This window comes from Trichomonascus vanleenenianus (genome assembly GCF_965637985.1).
Source record: "Trichomonascus vanleenenianus strain CLIB 3782 genome assembly, contig: TRVA0_023S, whole genome shotgun sequence".
Lineage (NCBI taxonomy): Eukaryota > Fungi > Ascomycota > Dipodascomycetes > Dipodascales > Trichomonascaceae > Blastobotrys > Blastobotrys vanleenenianus.
The window spans coordinates 190,877-206,865 of NW_027481864.1; the positions used below are offsets into that span (position 1 = coordinate 190,877).

Sequence of the window (15,989 nt, forward strand, 5' to 3'; positions counted from 1 at the left end):
ATCTTCGGGGGAGGAAAGGGGGGGAATGAAGAGGGTTAAGTTGTCTCGTTTGTTCCCGCGCGCCCCGCGTGCGCCCGCGTACTGTAATTAGGTTTCGCCTGCCTATTCCGGCCGCGCCCGCCCCCTGGGGACAGCCATTTACTTAATCAAGTTACACCGCCGCACCCGAGCCGCTGGAGGTGCGGCGCGATACTGGGGGGCCAGCCCCCCAGACCCCCCGTGGCTCCGCTGCGCGGAGGAATTGCTGATATAAGTAGCAGTATCTCTTTCAATGTATATAACGGGCGTTTATTTGTTGGAGAGAAAGTCACTGCCCGAATATGCAAGTCTGGCCCCTTCGAGGAAAGCCATTTACACTCGGGCCAATTCAAAACCTCCACAGGATCTGTTTAGCGCGTTATCTGCCATGGCAAAGCTCAAATGATACATAGACAATCCGAAAACTGACCCCTCTGGTTACTATACGTCCAAGTAGGGTCAATTTTTATTGCTGCTTCATCACTAGCTCTGTTGACAGGCCAATATTAACCGGTAACTTCAGAGTCACAATTGAGACGGGAGACATTAAATTTTCATTAAAATTCATAATAGTTAAATAGATAGATAAATAAAACAGTACATCTAGTAGATGTATCTGTAGTGGACGTTGTTGCGGCCCTCCATACCAATCTCATCGTGGTGGTCGCTTCTGTGTTCCTCGTCAGCACCAAACTTCTCTTCGAGCTTCTTGTTCAGCCAGACGTAGTAGAATCGAAGAACAAGACCGAGAGCGGACACAAGGCACAGGAAGCCAAACGAGATCCACATTCCCTTTCGGTACATTGGACCATCAGAAGAAGGGAAAATTCGAGTGCCGAGCAACGGGCCACACTGGCCGACCGCCTGCAGAATGACGAAACCCATACCTCGCGCAGAATCGCTTCTCTGGTTGTTACCAACCCAAGCAATGAGAATTGGCACGCACGGGAATACTCCAGCAGTTGCCAGGTACACAGCAAAGTATCGAACGCCGAGATTATCGGCAAGGGCCAAAATTAGGAAGCCAGCAGCACCAACAGCAGCCGTAATCGACAAAATAAGGCCTCGCTGGAGCCACTTATCAGACAAATAGGAAAGACCCGCGGTTAGGATACAGGTAACCACGTATGGTGGAGCAGAGAGACCCTGGGCGTTGACCGAAGTGAATCCCATTCCCTTGAGAATGGCTGGCAAGAAAACTGGTAAAGAAGAGAACGAGACGTTAATAGAGAAGAACATGATCGATGGGATCAGGTTCTTTGGGTCTACGAGGGAGTTGCCAAGTTCCTTGAAGTCCAGCTTATGGTCTCGCTCGACCTTGCCGACCTGCTTGACAGTTCGAGCATGAGCGATCTGCTTTTGTCGCTCGGTAAGGAACCGGCATTCGCTGGGGCTGTTTGGCACGCACGGGTAGAACACGGCGATGAGACCCACGGCAATAGTGGGTAGGCCCTCGACCAAGAAGAGTACTCTCCAGGACGCAATGGCGAGGGGGTTGTAAGTGATGCCGTATGCAAGAGCACCTGCAAATGCAGATGCAAGAGGAGATACAGCTAAGAAGATACCGGTCCTCCAAGTGACTTCGTGTCGATAGTAGAAAAAGGTCAGGTAGTATGGCACGCCAGGGCCGAAGCCAGCCTCAAAGATACCCATCAGGGCTCGCAGCACCATGAATCCGGCCCAGTTCTGGCCCGCGGCGTTACAAGAGGAAATGATACCCCACGAGATGACCATGAACGGCACGTACCATCGCGGAGGGAACACTTTCCACATCAGCGTGAGCCATTGGAAAAGGATGTATGTGATGTAGAAAATGGTGAGTAGCCATTCGTATTGGCTATCTGACATGCCAGTATCGGCAGACATACCAGCGGTATTGGCATTGCCAATGTTTCCTCGATCCAGGTAGGACAGCAGGTAGAGGACCGAAACGAAGCTTAGGATGTTCCAGTCATATTTTCTGAGGAGCTTGCGCTCTTCCTCTTCGGTGTACTCGAGCTCAACTGCCGAGTAGACAACAGCGGTCTCAAGGTCTTTCTCTCCACCCTCGTAGTGCTCAGCGACTGCTTTATCTCCACTTTCGATGGGATTGACGATTGCTTTCTCTCCGCCCTCGATGTGCTCGACGGCTGCAGGCGGAGTTGGCTTGATTTCTTCCACGGGCATGCTGAACAAATCAAAGAAACCAACTATTCCAAGGCATCCTCGATCAGCAATGCGGGGGATTTAAGTAGGTTTTTCCAACGGCGACCTCGTGTTCGAGAACATCAATACCTAGACATGGTTCACCTACCACCCATGTCGCAAACGAAGCGGAGTAAAAGGGGGGCCGAGAGACAAGCTATAAAAACAAATAGCGAGCTATATAGGTTGGAGAGGTTATAACCTTTATCTCCGTCATCTTCTATAAAGGAACCCCCTCATCCATATATCATTGCGAATATGCCAGTGACTAATTGAGAATAGCCAAATCCGGCAGAAGACCTTGCTACTTTTATGAACAAAAAAGAAGACGATCATAGTTGCTAGGAATGCGGTGGTATCGGCCTTGCCGCCGTCCACCGTCAGGGCCTATAGCCCCAGTAGTGCTGCTCAGGCGGTTATGAACCCCCTCCCGCCCCGCATCGGAACCGTCTCCAGCCACTCTTTTGGGTGATCAATCGATGCCAATAGCGCAATGTAGTCGAGTTCGCCCTCTGACCAGGCGATTTAAAAGCAGATCATCCAAACCGCCACCTATCTCCAGCCACTTTGGGGTGATCAGTTGAAGCCAAGTGTGTCAAACACACCGGCTCGATAAGGGCTCGCTTGTGCGTAATGAGACGGCTTGATCCAACCGTCTATTCACCACATAATGGGTATGTTATACAGTCAGCGAAATAGAAGACAATGCAATTGGGCATGTGCCTTGTCCCACAGCACAATAAGCACTCTGTGGTCTATCTAGTGGCGTGAGTTGGAATTACGCATGGTCAGCGCACACGCGTACTGCCTGCCTCTACTATGGGGTACGTACACAGCACGGAGGGGGTTTGGGGGATTTCCCCCAACTACGGGGTCTGGGGCAGAGCCCCAGGGAGAGAATAGCCCGGTGGTTAACCTCCAGGGAGGGACCCATTGATCTCGACCGACTAGCGATAGACTAATAACCCACTTCTTCAGTAATTTGGGGGGACCAGTCCCCCCAAACCCCCCTTGGGGCTCCGCTTCGCGGAGATTTTGAGCTGTTTCGGTGAATTTGTTACGCATTGTTACGGGAAATTTGTTACAAATTGGGAGTTTGTTACGCAGAGTTTGTTACGTCACCCAAAAGATACGGGAGCTCGAGGGCTTGCCCTCGAATACACTCGAGTCTAGTGTTATTTGGTACAGTAATTGGGGGGACCAGCCCCGTCACGATTGGTGTATATAACTACAGTACAGTACAGCTTTTGAGGGCTGCATGATCGGATTAACTGCCCGCGTTTTACAAGTACGGCTATCTGGAAGGTACTGCGAAAGCTCACAGCAATGATAAAGGGCATTTGGTCTTGACTGTTAACAGAAACAAGCAAGACGAAAAATGTAAACAGACGTGTCGAAAGAGGACAATTCAGCTGTTCTCAAAGTTTTCAAGGTAGATTGTGAGATAGACTAACGAAACCCCCATATCCGCTGAACAACCCCTGTCAGGCGTATGTATTGTGGCTTACGTATGTAAATTGTACGCCGAAGTCTACCCAGTGCCGTGCCCTAATACGTAGCCCTGTGCATGGAGTGACAGTGTCGATTACTCCTTCCATGATGCAGGAGCCATGCATAACGCCCCTTAATTCAGAAAGCTTGGCTTTTTTGCAACGACCATGGCAGATGCAGAGTGCGGCGATTTCTTTTCTTTTTAGGAGTTGATACTGTACAATTGAATTGTGTAATTCCGATTGTTGATGTGTTGGACACTGGTTCGTGTTAATGGTAGATCCGTAGGATCCAATAGATTAGAATTAGAATATTATACACTTGGCAGATTTGTTTTACACTGAAGTAGAAGCGACAGCTCCAGGAAGAGTAGAGGTTTCAGTTGGACCACCTGGGATGACCGAAGGAACGCCCGAAGGGATGCCAGTTGGAACACCAGAAGGAATTGGAATACCCGAAGGGATGTCAGTTGGAACACCAGAAGGAATTGGAATGCCCGATGGAACGCCAGTTGGAACACCAGAAGGAATTGGAATGCCCGATGGAACGCCAGTTGGAACACCAGAAGGAATTGGAATACCCGATGGAACGCCAGTTGGAACGCCCGAAGGAATTGGAATACCCGAGGGAACGCCGGCTGGAATGCCCGATGGAATAGGAATAGAAGGAATACCGGTTGGGATGCCCGAAGGAATGCCAGGAATACCTGGAAGACCTGGAAGACCGGAGGGAAGACCTGGAAGACCCGGAATACTTGGAAGACCTGGAATACCGCCTTCAAGGCCACCCACAAGACCCTCAACAAGCTGGATGATTAATTGAACCAATTGCTCGAGAAGCTGCTCTGGATCAGCACTATCAGCACCACCAATTGGAAGAAAGTTGAAGGAAGCTGGAGCTGCCAGACGGCAGTTGGTGGAGTCAGCACACTCCACTTTGCAAGTAAGGGAGCCGGCGTCGCATCCGACCTTCAAGTCGGTACCGACTTTGACGACCTTAGAACCATGGCTGTGGTGCTCAGCATTGCCAGATGCAGCTGCCATTGCCGCTGCCAAGGAAAAGATAGCTACCTTGTCGAACTTCATGTTTTTGCTATTTTGATTGTCTATGTTGATAGAGATACAGACTAGAGAATTGACACCCAATTTATAGTTTTGACTGCTGCATAGCTTAACTCCTAGTATGTCATGAATAACTCCTGAATAACTCCTACTATCACATGAATATGGAGTTGCTGGAATGCAGTCCAACTGTCCAACAAGATGAGGCTGCATATGCCGGAGATCGTTGACTCTAAACGGAAAGCTAGATGTAAATCAGGGGCGCGGACGCTCATATTAAGGGGGTGCATTTCAAAAAAATGTCAAAATGCGTACTCTAAATAAGTAAAAGATGACGAAGACAATAGGATGGTATACGTATTCGACGCACGACCCCTCCCATAGCGGAAGAAATTGCCTGTTCAATAAATTTTTACCGGGTAACCCTATGTAAATTTCGTCACCAACTAAGACTAGTGCGGCTCTAAAAGGAAAGCTAGCTGTCAATCAGGGGGTGGATGCTCAACATAAGCCTTAATTTTTCTTAGCTTGTAGCATTCATATCAATATTAACAATAGTACGACTAGTGAGGGCTTTAGGTTGTTACATCAAGGCTACGACCGATTGCATGCATTAAAGCCGTTCGACGCAGTCTTTTTCTCCACCAAAAGGAACTAGATATTGACCGCCTCGAGGACATCTCACAGCACATGAGCAGCTGGAACCAATAGCCAATGTTCTGCGTGGCAATTGGCGCAGTATGCTGGTTGATGAAGGGAGTGCAGCCGTCAACCATCAAAGGAGCATCTGGAACCTTAGACTGCTAGTCCTTGCTGCTACGATCAGATGCATGACATATTAGTTCGAGTATTATTAAGATATAGACATTTTGAAAATATCTTGCGTCTACAGCCTACGTGTTGGTTAAAATGATTGACTTTGCCAGCATACGCTGCCAACCGTCGAGTATCCGAGAAATATTAACAGGCGCTGGGTAAGAGGATACTGGTGTACGGTGGTCAGGCTCTGTACGTCACCTAGCTTTTGATCCAGCTATGTGGGGTACAGTAGTACAAAATGCCGTTCGTAGATCAACAGTAACACCATGCAAACGCATCGCTGCGACAAAGCTAGTCAGCTCTTGATCTACATGGACGGCTAGGAATCATGCATGTGAACAACCATCTTAAAGGAATAGGACCATATAGATATTTATGATATTTATCCAAATCAACCACTCGCCAGATCACTCCCTCTCGCGGGAAAAATCCGATTATTGCACTACAACAGGGAGCACTCCCACAGCATGTAACCAACATACGACCTAATCCTCCTTAGCTAGCATGCAGCTCAAATCAAAATAACAAAAATTGATTGGTTGATGCTATTCAAGATGTTAATTGTTTGAAAAGATACAGTATGTAGCCCCAAACCCCAGTAATTCCGCTTAAGAATTCACCGAAAGCTGTGGTGCAATAGACAATAGCTCTTGGTTGATTAATCGATTGAAGCATGTTGAAGTGCCGTAGATAGTAATTATAATGATCTGGATCCAATACCTAAGGCAAAGGTGGTTTGAAATTGAAGACGTAGAATTGGGAAGGTGTGGAGAAGTTTTTATTACGTAGATCAACCGTTAAGCAGATTGATAGACGATTTACATTCGTTTAATCACTGAGCCATGTACGCAGCTCTTTTCATTGGTTGAGATCTCACAAAACTATACAATTTTGCTACCAGTTCGTCGAGTTACTATAAACACGCAATAGTAGAATATGGCTTGCTGACTTTGATATATTTCTTTCCTGATTCGGTAACTGGCTTAAAGGAATCATTTAATATATCGGCTTGGAGTTGTCTCCAGGAACACTGGAGGACCGGTCCGCTAGAATCCCGTAGCTCCGCTGCACACATACTGCTGGCACGTAGTCACCGATCCCTCCGCGAAGCGGAGCTACGGGGGTTTGGGGGCTGGCCCCCATGCAGATTTCATCAACCGTAAACTTCCTATGGTATGTAGAGTACCCCAATGATATATCGCGGGGTAGGGTCTCCCCCCCTGGATCAGCTAACGTATTCACGCGATGCGACAATTGCGTGGGGGTCAATGGGGTAAAACGGGTGAATTATTATGCGCATAGTCATCTATTATTATAACCATATCAAAAAGTGGTCAAAAAGTGTGTGTGGTTCGGTTAAATTCGGTTGTAGTTTTCGTCGAGCTGTAGGCCCATGGTTCGGAGGTACTCGCAGCTGTCCTTCCACTCCTTGTCTCGTCGCTCGGGGGACCAGTTGAGTTCTCTGCCCATGACCTCAATGACCCGTGGAAGCGCCTCATAAGCCGCGTTACAATTCAAAAACGCCAGTCGCGTTCGTCGGGCAATAAAGTCCACAGCAGTAGTAGCATACTCATACTTCATAGCGTAATACAGCTCACCGTCAACGAAAGGATAGGGCGACAGGATCCTCTTGCCTCGAGTCGCCGTAGCGTAAGGGGCCTCAGAAGTGCCCTGGCCAGTCTCGTTGGAGCTCAGCTCGGCGACAGTGAACGCTCGAGTGCCGTAGTTCTCACTAAGATGCTTGGCGACCGCTGGGTCGAGGTTGAACTGCTGAATGAGCTCCACATACCTCAGAGGGGTCCACTGGTCAGCGCCAACCAGCTTGAGCGTCTTGGTTCGCGTCTCCGTCTTGGGGACAAGCCCGAACCGCTCAATGCACTCGTCTACAGTCTCCTCGGCCATTTGCCGGTACGTAGTCCACTTACCACCGCTGATGGTGACGAGACCGCTCTCGCTCGTCGTGATCAAGTGGTTTCTTACAACGTTCTGCGACCCGCCAGCCGACATCTTCTCTGGATCCATAACCAGCGGTCGAATACCGCTCCATGCAGCCTGGATATCCTCTCTTCGCACATCGACCTTGCCTTTGAGGTACTTCTTGATATCCCTGAGAACAAAGTTGATCTGTTCCTCCTTCGGGATCGGGTTTCGCTCAATATCGCATGGGTCGTCAGTAGTGCCGGCAATAGTCGATCCCTGCCACGGCAGGAAGAACAGAACTCGCCCATCAGAGGTAGCTGGGTCCAGCAGACCCATCTGGTTGGGCGTGAACCAGCCAGGAAGAACAATATGGATACCAGAAGAGGGGGCGACGATGGACTGCGTCGAGGAGTCATCGAGCTTGCGGATAGCATCGCAGAACGGCCCAGTCGCGTTAACAATGGACTTAGCCCTTACATCAAACTCCTCGCCAGTCTCAATGTCTCGGGCTCTTACACCGTTGAGCTTTCCTGAGTCGTCCTTGTGAAGTTGGACAACCTCAGCGTGGTTCAGCACGTCAGCGCCCTCCTCTACAGCAGTCACAGCTATGGAAACGTTCATACGCGAGTCATTGTGTGACCCATCGTAGTAAACTACGGCCCCCTTGAGATTGTCGTCATTAAGCATCGGGAAAGAGGCTACAGCCTTGGCCCGCGACAGCATATAGCTCGATTCCAGGTTCTGGGTGCCAGCCAGAAGGTCGTAGCACTTGGTACCAGCCCAGTAGTAAGGCAGCTGCCAGTATTTGTAAAGAGGAATCATAATTGGAAGGGCAAACGAGAGATGCGGCGCAATGTCAAGGAATACTCGACGCTCATGAAGAGCTTCCTTGACCAGCTTATACTGGTCGTAGTCAGCATGCCATACGGCCTTCTCCAGGTACCGGACACCACCATGAACGAGCTTAGTCGACTTGGACGAGGTTCCCGACGCGAAGTCGTCCCGCTCCAAAAGTGCGACTTTGAGCCCTCGTGAGACAGCGTCCAAAGCGACACCGGTACCGGTCGCGCCGCCTCCGACAATAACCATATCGTACTCATCACCCCGCTTGAGGTTCCTGATGATTTCTGGCCGGCTTGGAGGGGCCGGAACAGCCTTGTGCACGTAGGGTTCCTTCGAGTACTGCAGGTGAGCCTTGGAGCGGCTCGTATTGTACCAGATGAGCACGGAGACACCGGCGATGGATCCAGCGCCAATGCCAGCCGCAGCGGCTATGAACCGCTTAGTAAACACCCGGCCTACCATCGTCTGTCAAGGGAAAGTGTGGTTGAAGGCCTGGAAAAACCGGATTAATTCAACTTTAAGTAGTTCGGTCTTGAGTCGTCCCGTGGGTGGGGGACCACCTCTGGCCCGCTCGGACCACTTGCCCCATGCGGCAGCAACCCCACGCACAACCTGCCTGCCGGCTGACCATCACCCACTGACCACTTCCCAACCGGGCATGTGAAAATTTTTCCTTACCCCTGCCATGCGGCGTCGTGCGGCGCGTATGCGGCTTGCCCCTTGCATGTGATTCTAGCAACAACCAGCATCAAAGTAGCCTACTCATTGGCAATCCTGCAAGCTTTGCTTCGGTGTGAAACTTTATCGTTTTAGTATTTAGAGTAATAACGTACGGATAGGGTAGTTACTAGAGTAGTGAATAGTGGGTAACCCGCCGTTTTCGCTTGTTTCGCGTAACCCGTAGGTCTCCCACTGGCATGTATTGTACTCGAGCTCCCGTGGATCCGCTTCGCGGAGGTGTAATATGTTCGAGGGCCAGCCCTCGAGCTCCCGTAGCTCCGCTTCGCGGAGGGTGTGACCAGGTGTTGCGAATCTGTAATTGGAGGGGGGGTGTAACGGAATTCGTTACGTTACGAACTGGGAGTTTGTTACAAAGAAGCAAATCCTTACGCAAATTTGGTACCGGTAAACCTAGTCGAAGTAATCAGCCTGTACAGTAAACCAGCGAAATATTCGAGGGGCAGCCCCTCGAGCTCTCGTGGCTTCGCTTCACGGAGAAGTCACATACTATGGATCGGTCGTGATCAGAGCCCGTCTCTTGGGAGGATACGAATGTAACTGGCAGGAGTGTGTTGGTGTAACGGAGTTTGTTACGTAAGAGGGAGTTTCCAATAGTACGTAGTTACAGTTTGTAACGCTGTAACAAATGCCTTCTGCGAAAAGCATAGTAGAGAATAGCTTCCGCCGCATGTGATATCGAGCCGTGATGGAATAGGAAATCTATAGCTCATCTAATACATTACAGAGGTCATTAAATAGTAATACAATGCGATTAAAGGTTGAAAATGCTTAAAGGTTGGACTTGCTCGGACCCTTCGCCTTGTCGTGGGATCCGACAATGAGAAGCTTGCCGGTGGTTGGATCACTGATCTCGTACCGCATGTGTGCGTACCTCGTCGAGTTGGACTCCACATGGCAATGCAGCAGCACATCCGCATCAATAGGTACTGGTCGGAGGTATGTAGTGTTGAGGTTTCGCGACACGCCAATCTCGCTAAACACTCGCCGCATCACCTGGTTCGTATCAATCTTCTCGCCCGGGGCGACCTGCCAGTACCTTGGATCACAGAAAAGTGCCCAGGTACTGCTATTATCCATGAGCGACACAACACACCCGCCGTGAACAGCCCCCATTCTGTTGGACATGAACTTCTCGGTGTGGATTCGGAAGGTCACACTCGCATCATTCGGCTCCATAGAAGCGTCCTCGATTCGGAGCATACCCAAAAACATCTCGGCCCACCCATCAGTATACCTGTCGGAAACGATTTGGAGCAGTCGCAGGATTACCTCCATCCGCTCTTTGGCGCTGGCGTGGGTGAGGTCCCGCGCCAGTAGCTCCTCGGTCTCCGCCTTGTTCTTTCCAGTTGACATCTTAAATTTATTCAGCCCTGCCCTTGGATCAACCGCAGTTCTATTTTGACGTATTTATACCCCCTGCGGTATCTCTACGGGTTCTGCCGACCAGCCGATTACCTTCGTTTCGAACCGAGGTCCGGCCGTACTATCTGGGGGGTAGAAGGCGCGCGTAAATTACGGCCCATGAGCATATCTCATCATCGGTCTCAGCCGCGTTGATCTCGATCGGCCGCCAACGGCGGCGCATGTGTTTCTTCATGTGAGATCGTTGGATATTGGAACTGTATTGTTCATGATATGTGGGCCCTTTCGACCTCTTGCCGGTTAATATTACCGTTAATTGGATGTATTCGGAGATAAGTACTATCATTGCATTATCCACTAATCCAGACAGGATTTGCTATAGATTCGGTTAGTCATTGAGGCATTCAGCGTGGAACAAATTGTGACCTTGAGCAGAGACACCACCAACATGAAATAGGGTATTTTCTCCCTCGGCGCTTGAATTGCAATGACTTGGTACAGTAATCTATGCTGCAGATTAGGTCGATTACGGATCGGCAGCATTGCTATACAGTGCATATAAACAGTACCTCTTAATCACTTAATTCGCGCACCGCTTGTCTCTCAACTAAGGGAACAATTGTCGACAACGCCGTCTGGCGGATATAAAATGTTCTTAGCTCCATATAATTATGTGACACCCATACCTGCTACACTGGAATGTTTACGTGGCCGAGAGATAACGTTACAGTACTACCATGATAAGCGTGTGTTTTGCAACGTGCATGGTTGAAGGGCTATTCGACAATTGCTAAGTTGTCAGAGAATCCAACTGTATCTTGCTTTTACTATCCAGAATTTCTCTTCTTGCCTACGGCTTTGAAAGATAACAGCTTACAAAATCAGAGATGTTTTGTCCATTTCACGGATATGCATCAGTAGCGCTAAGGACTGATCTATTATGCGGATACGACAATGCAGGAAAAGAATCCTAAGCGATCGCCAGGCAATAACAATTGCTTATCAATAGCACCAAATACAAAATATCTACTCATTTGAGCTCCCGATAGATTGTAAACTTCCATAAAGGCAAGAGCAGAACCACCAGATTTGAGATGAGAGTTACAACTATTTACACTATTGATATACGAATCGTTTACTAGGAAGCATATCTTCCTGTCTTCTACTCCGGAAGCACTCCAAATGCGGTACTAACCATAATTTGCGTCATTATGTCATCGGAAACTTAGCCCTAGATCTCGAGTTCAGAGATTATTCGGATTCCGATTAATTATTTGGGGTAGAGACACATTGCTAACATTCAGGTCGAAAGCTATTTACGACATTCAATTAATAACTAGCTTCCATTGATCCCTAATGGTCATAGTATACCTTGTTGGTGTAGGAGATCACAGTACTGGAACCCGAGTCCTTATCAAGAGGATTATCACTTACATACAATCGCATAGAATCGGATTAGATAAGCTATTCAGCACATGCAACTCTACAATCCCTCCGCGAAGCGGAGCTACGGGAGCTCGAGGGCTGGCCCTCGAATTACACTGCTAGCAACAATAGTAGGACCACTTCGTGGAGATATCGGACTAACTCAGATATCCTCCGCGAAGCGGAGCTACGGGAGCTCGAGGGCTGGCCCTCGAATTCAATGTATCGCGGCGAGGCGGACACGAAAAAACGCCGGAGAAACCCCAATCTTGCCCCACATCTCGTACGCGACTGTCACGTGATGTGCGGCGCTGAAGAGGAGGAGGAGCAGGAGAGCGGAGGCCGGTGGGGGCGCGGTGACGGCATTGGCCCAATGCGGAAATATCTCCCACCCGGAAAAAATTTCCCGCCGATCCCAACCGTTTGCCAGCCCTGCTCCGCTCGAGGTCGAACCCCCTCCTCATCACCCGCAGTCAGCCCTTCCGTTGGAGAATTGTTTTGCTCCAAGGCCAGGAAAATTCGGAAGAGCATATAGAAGACGCACGCAGGGCTGCACAACCAGGCAAGATTTAGAGCAACACGGAAGCACACACAGAGAATAGGGATGTCTACGGCTAATGCTGGCAGTGGGATGGCTTTGGAGTCACCTGACAAGCCCGACCAGCTTGAGAAGCCGCAGAAGCCTGCGGCTCTTCCGTCGACAACGGAGCTGACGACAGCTCTGGGCATCGCACCAGCCAAGGCGCGGTCTAGGCGAGTGTGGACCCCGGAGGAGGATGAGAAGCTGCGGCTTCTCGTGTCGTACTGGGGTGACCAGTGCGGTAAGAACGGGCACTGGGACAAGATCTCTGCTCATTTCGACAACCGCACTAATAAGGACTGCCGCAAGCGGTGGTTCCACTCGCTGGACCCCAAGCTCAAGCGGGGCCGGTGGACAGAGCATGAGGATAAGGTGCTGGTTGAAGCGCATAAGAAGATGGGGCCTGTATGGCACCGTATCGCGCAGCTGATCCCGGGACGGACTGATGACCAGTGCTCCAAGCGATACAATGACGTTCTGGACCCTAAGATCTCTAATAGACTGCGTCAGTGGAGTCCCGAAGAGGACCAGCTGTTGCTAGATCTCGTCAAGAAGTATGGTACTCGGTGGAGAACCATTGCTAATGAGATGGACGGTCGAACTGGGCTTACCTGTCGGAACCGATGGCGGAAAATCGTTTCTCCAGTAGTGAGGGACAAACAGCCTTCAAGGGAGCCTAGTGCTTCGAGTACTGCTGTTAATGCTGTGGGACAACCAGTTCCATCGCTTTCGAGTCCTAGCATGAGTCTGGCTAGTAGCGCGTCTCCAGAAGAGGAGTCCACTGAGTCTACTCCATCGAACGCGTCGCCTCAGATCAAGACTAATAGCAGCAACAGTTCTATGGGAGTGACTTCATCCAACGTAGTCATCCCGCCTCCACTAGACCCACCAGACAGCAGCACGACTACTACCCACTATACTTTTACGCTAGACCCCCAGTCCAAGGAGCACCACTCAGTGACCCCGAAAGAGCTAGAGGCTCTCATCGACCTTGCCAAGTCATCAGGGCGCGAGATTGTCATTCATCAGCATAACTATCACCATCACCACTACCATTCACAACTGGCTCGGCCCCACGCCCACCCATCTACGCCGCTTCATCCAGCGGCCTCAGCCCCGCCGGCGCCAGTGAGCCGCGCGCCGCACGGCTCATCAGCCGCACGCCAGCCGCCCTTCTTCAGCGGGGTCAGCCGCGCGCCCGCCACCACGGTGCCGCCGCCGCGCCCCAGCACGGCTGCTGCGACGACGACCACTACTAACCCTACAGCAGGCTCTAACGGCGGCTTTTTGGGGTCGTACTTGATGGATATCACCAAGGACGTGCTGCCAGACTTTGATGACGATCTGGGATTGGACTTTGGAGGATTCGAGGGCATTCCATTCAACCCGTCGTAAAATGAATGTATACATATATAAGATACTAACGAGCATTACTATACTGCCTATTATTTATTATAAATTATTTATCTGCCATAAAACTAAAGCCTTGTACTTTTCGAGGGCCAGCCCTCGAGCTCCCGTAGCTCCGCTTCGCGGAGGGATTGTTGCACTTTGCAACAAAAATTAGTTACGAGTTGGGAGTTTTGTTACGAACTGTAACGGGAGTGTGTTACGAGTTGCAACAAAAGCAGGTAACGGGTTGGAGGTGTGTGACGAGCCGTAACAAAACATCAAGACCGCGACCTCTGCAATGGAACAGCCATATCTCCGCGAAGCGGAGCCACAGGGGGGTTTGGGGGGACCAGTCCCCCCATAGTTACTGGTACCATAGTTATAATTCGAGGGCCAGCCCTCGAGATCCCGTAGCTCCGCTTCGCGGAGAGATTGTAGACTCAATTGGTTTAGTTTCACTAAACTGCAGCAAGCCCTCCGCGAAGCGGAGCCACAGGGGGGTTTGGGGGGACTGGTCCCCCCATGAAGCACTAGTAGCAAGGTGTATTGGTCAATTGAAGTCATGGATCCCACAGGGGGGAGGGGCAAAGGAAGTTGGTGTGCGTATATTAGGGCAGATAAAAACAACTCATAAACTTATACATGAATTATGGGGGGTGATTCATTACTCCTCTTCGTCCTCGTCGGACAATGGGCACCACATGGCGTGGAAGTCGCCTTGGCCATGCTTGCACGAAGATGGACCAGAGTCTTCGAATCCGAATCGCTGGTAGAACGGCATCAGCTCCTCGTGGGCCAACAGGGCCATTCTATCGGCGATATGCTGCACGGTGATGCGCTGGATGTAATCTCGCAGCATGATGGTGCCAATTGACCTGCCCTGGAACTCCTTGTCTACGCACACGGAGTGAATGGCGATAGTGCGCCCGTGCTCGTGGTGACCACGAGTGTCGCCCTTAACGGAGCGGTTGTACTCATCCAGCTCTGGACGCATCATGGACTCGTCTGTGACCCAATCGCCCGCGATCTTGGTGGCCAGGACATGTCCAATGAGCCGTTCTGAGACGAGCAGCGACTTGCCAGGCGGCAGCTTGTGGTCCTCGTCCTCACTGTCCTCAATGTCCTCGTAGTCCTCGTCTCTATCCTCAATCGAGTTGTCTGCGACCGTGGGGGTCTCGGCTTCTGTCTTGGCGTCCTCGTTCTCGCCTTCTTTGGTTGTATCGGCGAACTCGCGTATAAACACGCCTGCACAGAGCTCTGGGGCCACAGTGATGCGGTAGAGGACCGTTTCTCGCGACGCACGTTCAGCCTCGCTGAATGATGCGTACTCCAGCCGCACGCATTGGTCGATATCTCCCTTATTCAGCGGTCGAATCACCGCGTGTGCCGGTAGGTCGTTGGTCATGGTTCAATTGCTCTCTGTTCCTATCCTAAGTCAAAGGGTTATGATGGGGTCACGCATCACGTCTTGTGCGGACCAGGTCCCTCACTGAGTTTTTTTTGGTTTTGTTGCGTGCGCGCGCATTCCTCCCAACCGTTTTTTAATGGTGAAAACGAAATCATCGAGATGGGGGCTTTGGCAAGACCATTCGAGTAACAAAAATGGCTGAGAATGCGCCGTTGATTCCACTGGAATTGGTCGACAAATGCATCGGGTCGAAGGTGTGGGTTGTTATGAAGAGTGACAAGGGTATGCGTTTTTTTTTTCGTGGTTTTTATGGCGTGTGGGCTAACAAGATAAGAATTCTCCGGCACTCTGGTGGGTTTTGATGATTATGTGAACATGGTTCTCCAGGACGTTACGGAGTACTCTGCGAGTGGCGAGGAGACCAAGCTGCCCAAGATCCTGCTCAATGGTAGTGGTGTGTGTATGATTGTACCAAATTAGTTTAATACTAACGTTTCATATGTACCTGTCACGCGTAGTTATATCATCGACGTTTATAATATGTTTATACCCGGTAATATGTAGAATGGGAGTTGAGGTCATTTACAATATGCTGAATGGAGTTGGAAGTTGAATGGGAGTTGAATGGGAGTTGAATGGGAGTTGAATGGGAGTTGAATGGGAGTTGAATGGGAGTTGAATGGGAGTTGAATGGGAGTTGAATGGGAGTTGAATGGGAGTTGAATGGGAGTTGAATGGGAGTTGA

At 50.3% G+C, this 15,989-nt stretch overlaps 7 protein-coding genes across 7 annotated transcripts; 2 read left to right on the plus strand and 5 right to left on the minus strand.

The window, feature by feature from the left end:
* Positions 1-621: 621 nt before the first annotated feature.
* TNA1 (high-affinity nicotinic acid transporter) lies at positions 622-2,184 on the minus strand (the record flags this gene model as incomplete). Its single annotated transcript, XM_076685315.1, has 1 exon — positions 622-2,184. The coding sequence occupies one exon, from the start codon at positions 2,182-2,184 to the stop codon at positions 622-624; it is 1,563 nt and encodes a 520-aa protein (XP_076540515.1).
* A 1,844-nt stretch (positions 2,185-4,028) lies between these two features.
* TRVA0_023S01904 (uncharacterized protein) lies at positions 4,029-4,778 on the minus strand (the record flags this gene model as incomplete). The annotated part of the gene is made up of 1 exon (XM_076685316.1): positions 4,029-4,778. One exon carries the CDS (start codon positions 4,776-4,778, stop codon positions 4,029-4,031), a length of 750 nt encoding a protein of 249 aa, XP_076540516.1.
* Positions 4,779-6,929: 2,151 nt separating this feature from the next.
* GUT2 (glycerol-3-phosphate dehydrogenase) lies at positions 6,930-8,798 on the minus strand (the record flags this gene model as incomplete). Its single annotated transcript, XM_076685317.1, has 1 exon — positions 6,930-8,798. The coding sequence occupies one exon, from the start codon at positions 8,796-8,798 to the stop codon at positions 6,930-6,932; it is 1,869 nt and encodes a 622-aa protein (XP_076540517.1).
* Positions 8,799-9,845: 1,047 nt separating this feature from the next.
* Positions 9,846-10,430, minus strand: TRVA0_023S01948 (PaaI family thioesterase; the record flags this gene model as incomplete). Its single annotated transcript, XM_076685318.1, has 1 exon — positions 9,846-10,430. One exon carries the CDS (start codon positions 10,428-10,430, stop codon positions 9,846-9,848), a length of 585 nt encoding a protein of 194 aa, XP_076540518.1.
* Positions 10,431-12,468: 2,038 nt separating this feature from the next.
* On the plus strand, positions 12,469-13,839 carry BAS1 (Bas1p; the record flags this gene model as incomplete). The annotated part of the gene is made up of 1 exon (XM_076685319.1): positions 12,469-13,839. The coding sequence occupies one exon, from the start codon at positions 12,469-12,471 to the stop codon at positions 13,837-13,839; it is 1,371 nt and encodes a 456-aa protein (XP_076540519.1).
* Positions 13,840-14,500: 661 nt separating this feature from the next.
* On the minus strand, positions 14,501-15,241 carry PAA1 (polyamine acetyltransferase; the record flags this gene model as incomplete). Its single annotated transcript, XM_076685320.1, has 1 exon — positions 14,501-15,241. One exon carries the CDS (start codon positions 15,239-15,241, stop codon positions 14,501-14,503), a length of 741 nt encoding a protein of 246 aa, XP_076540520.1.
* Positions 15,242-15,438: 197 nt separating this feature from the next.
* Positions 15,439-15,724, plus strand: LSM5 (RNA-binding protein LSM5; the record flags this gene model as incomplete). Its single annotated transcript, XM_076685321.1, has 2 exons — positions 15,439-15,526; positions 15,579-15,724. The coding sequence occupies 2 exons, from the start codon at positions 15,439-15,441 to the stop codon at positions 15,722-15,724; spliced, it is 234 nt and encodes a 77-aa protein (XP_076540521.1).
* Positions 15,725-15,989: the final 265 nt, after the last annotated feature.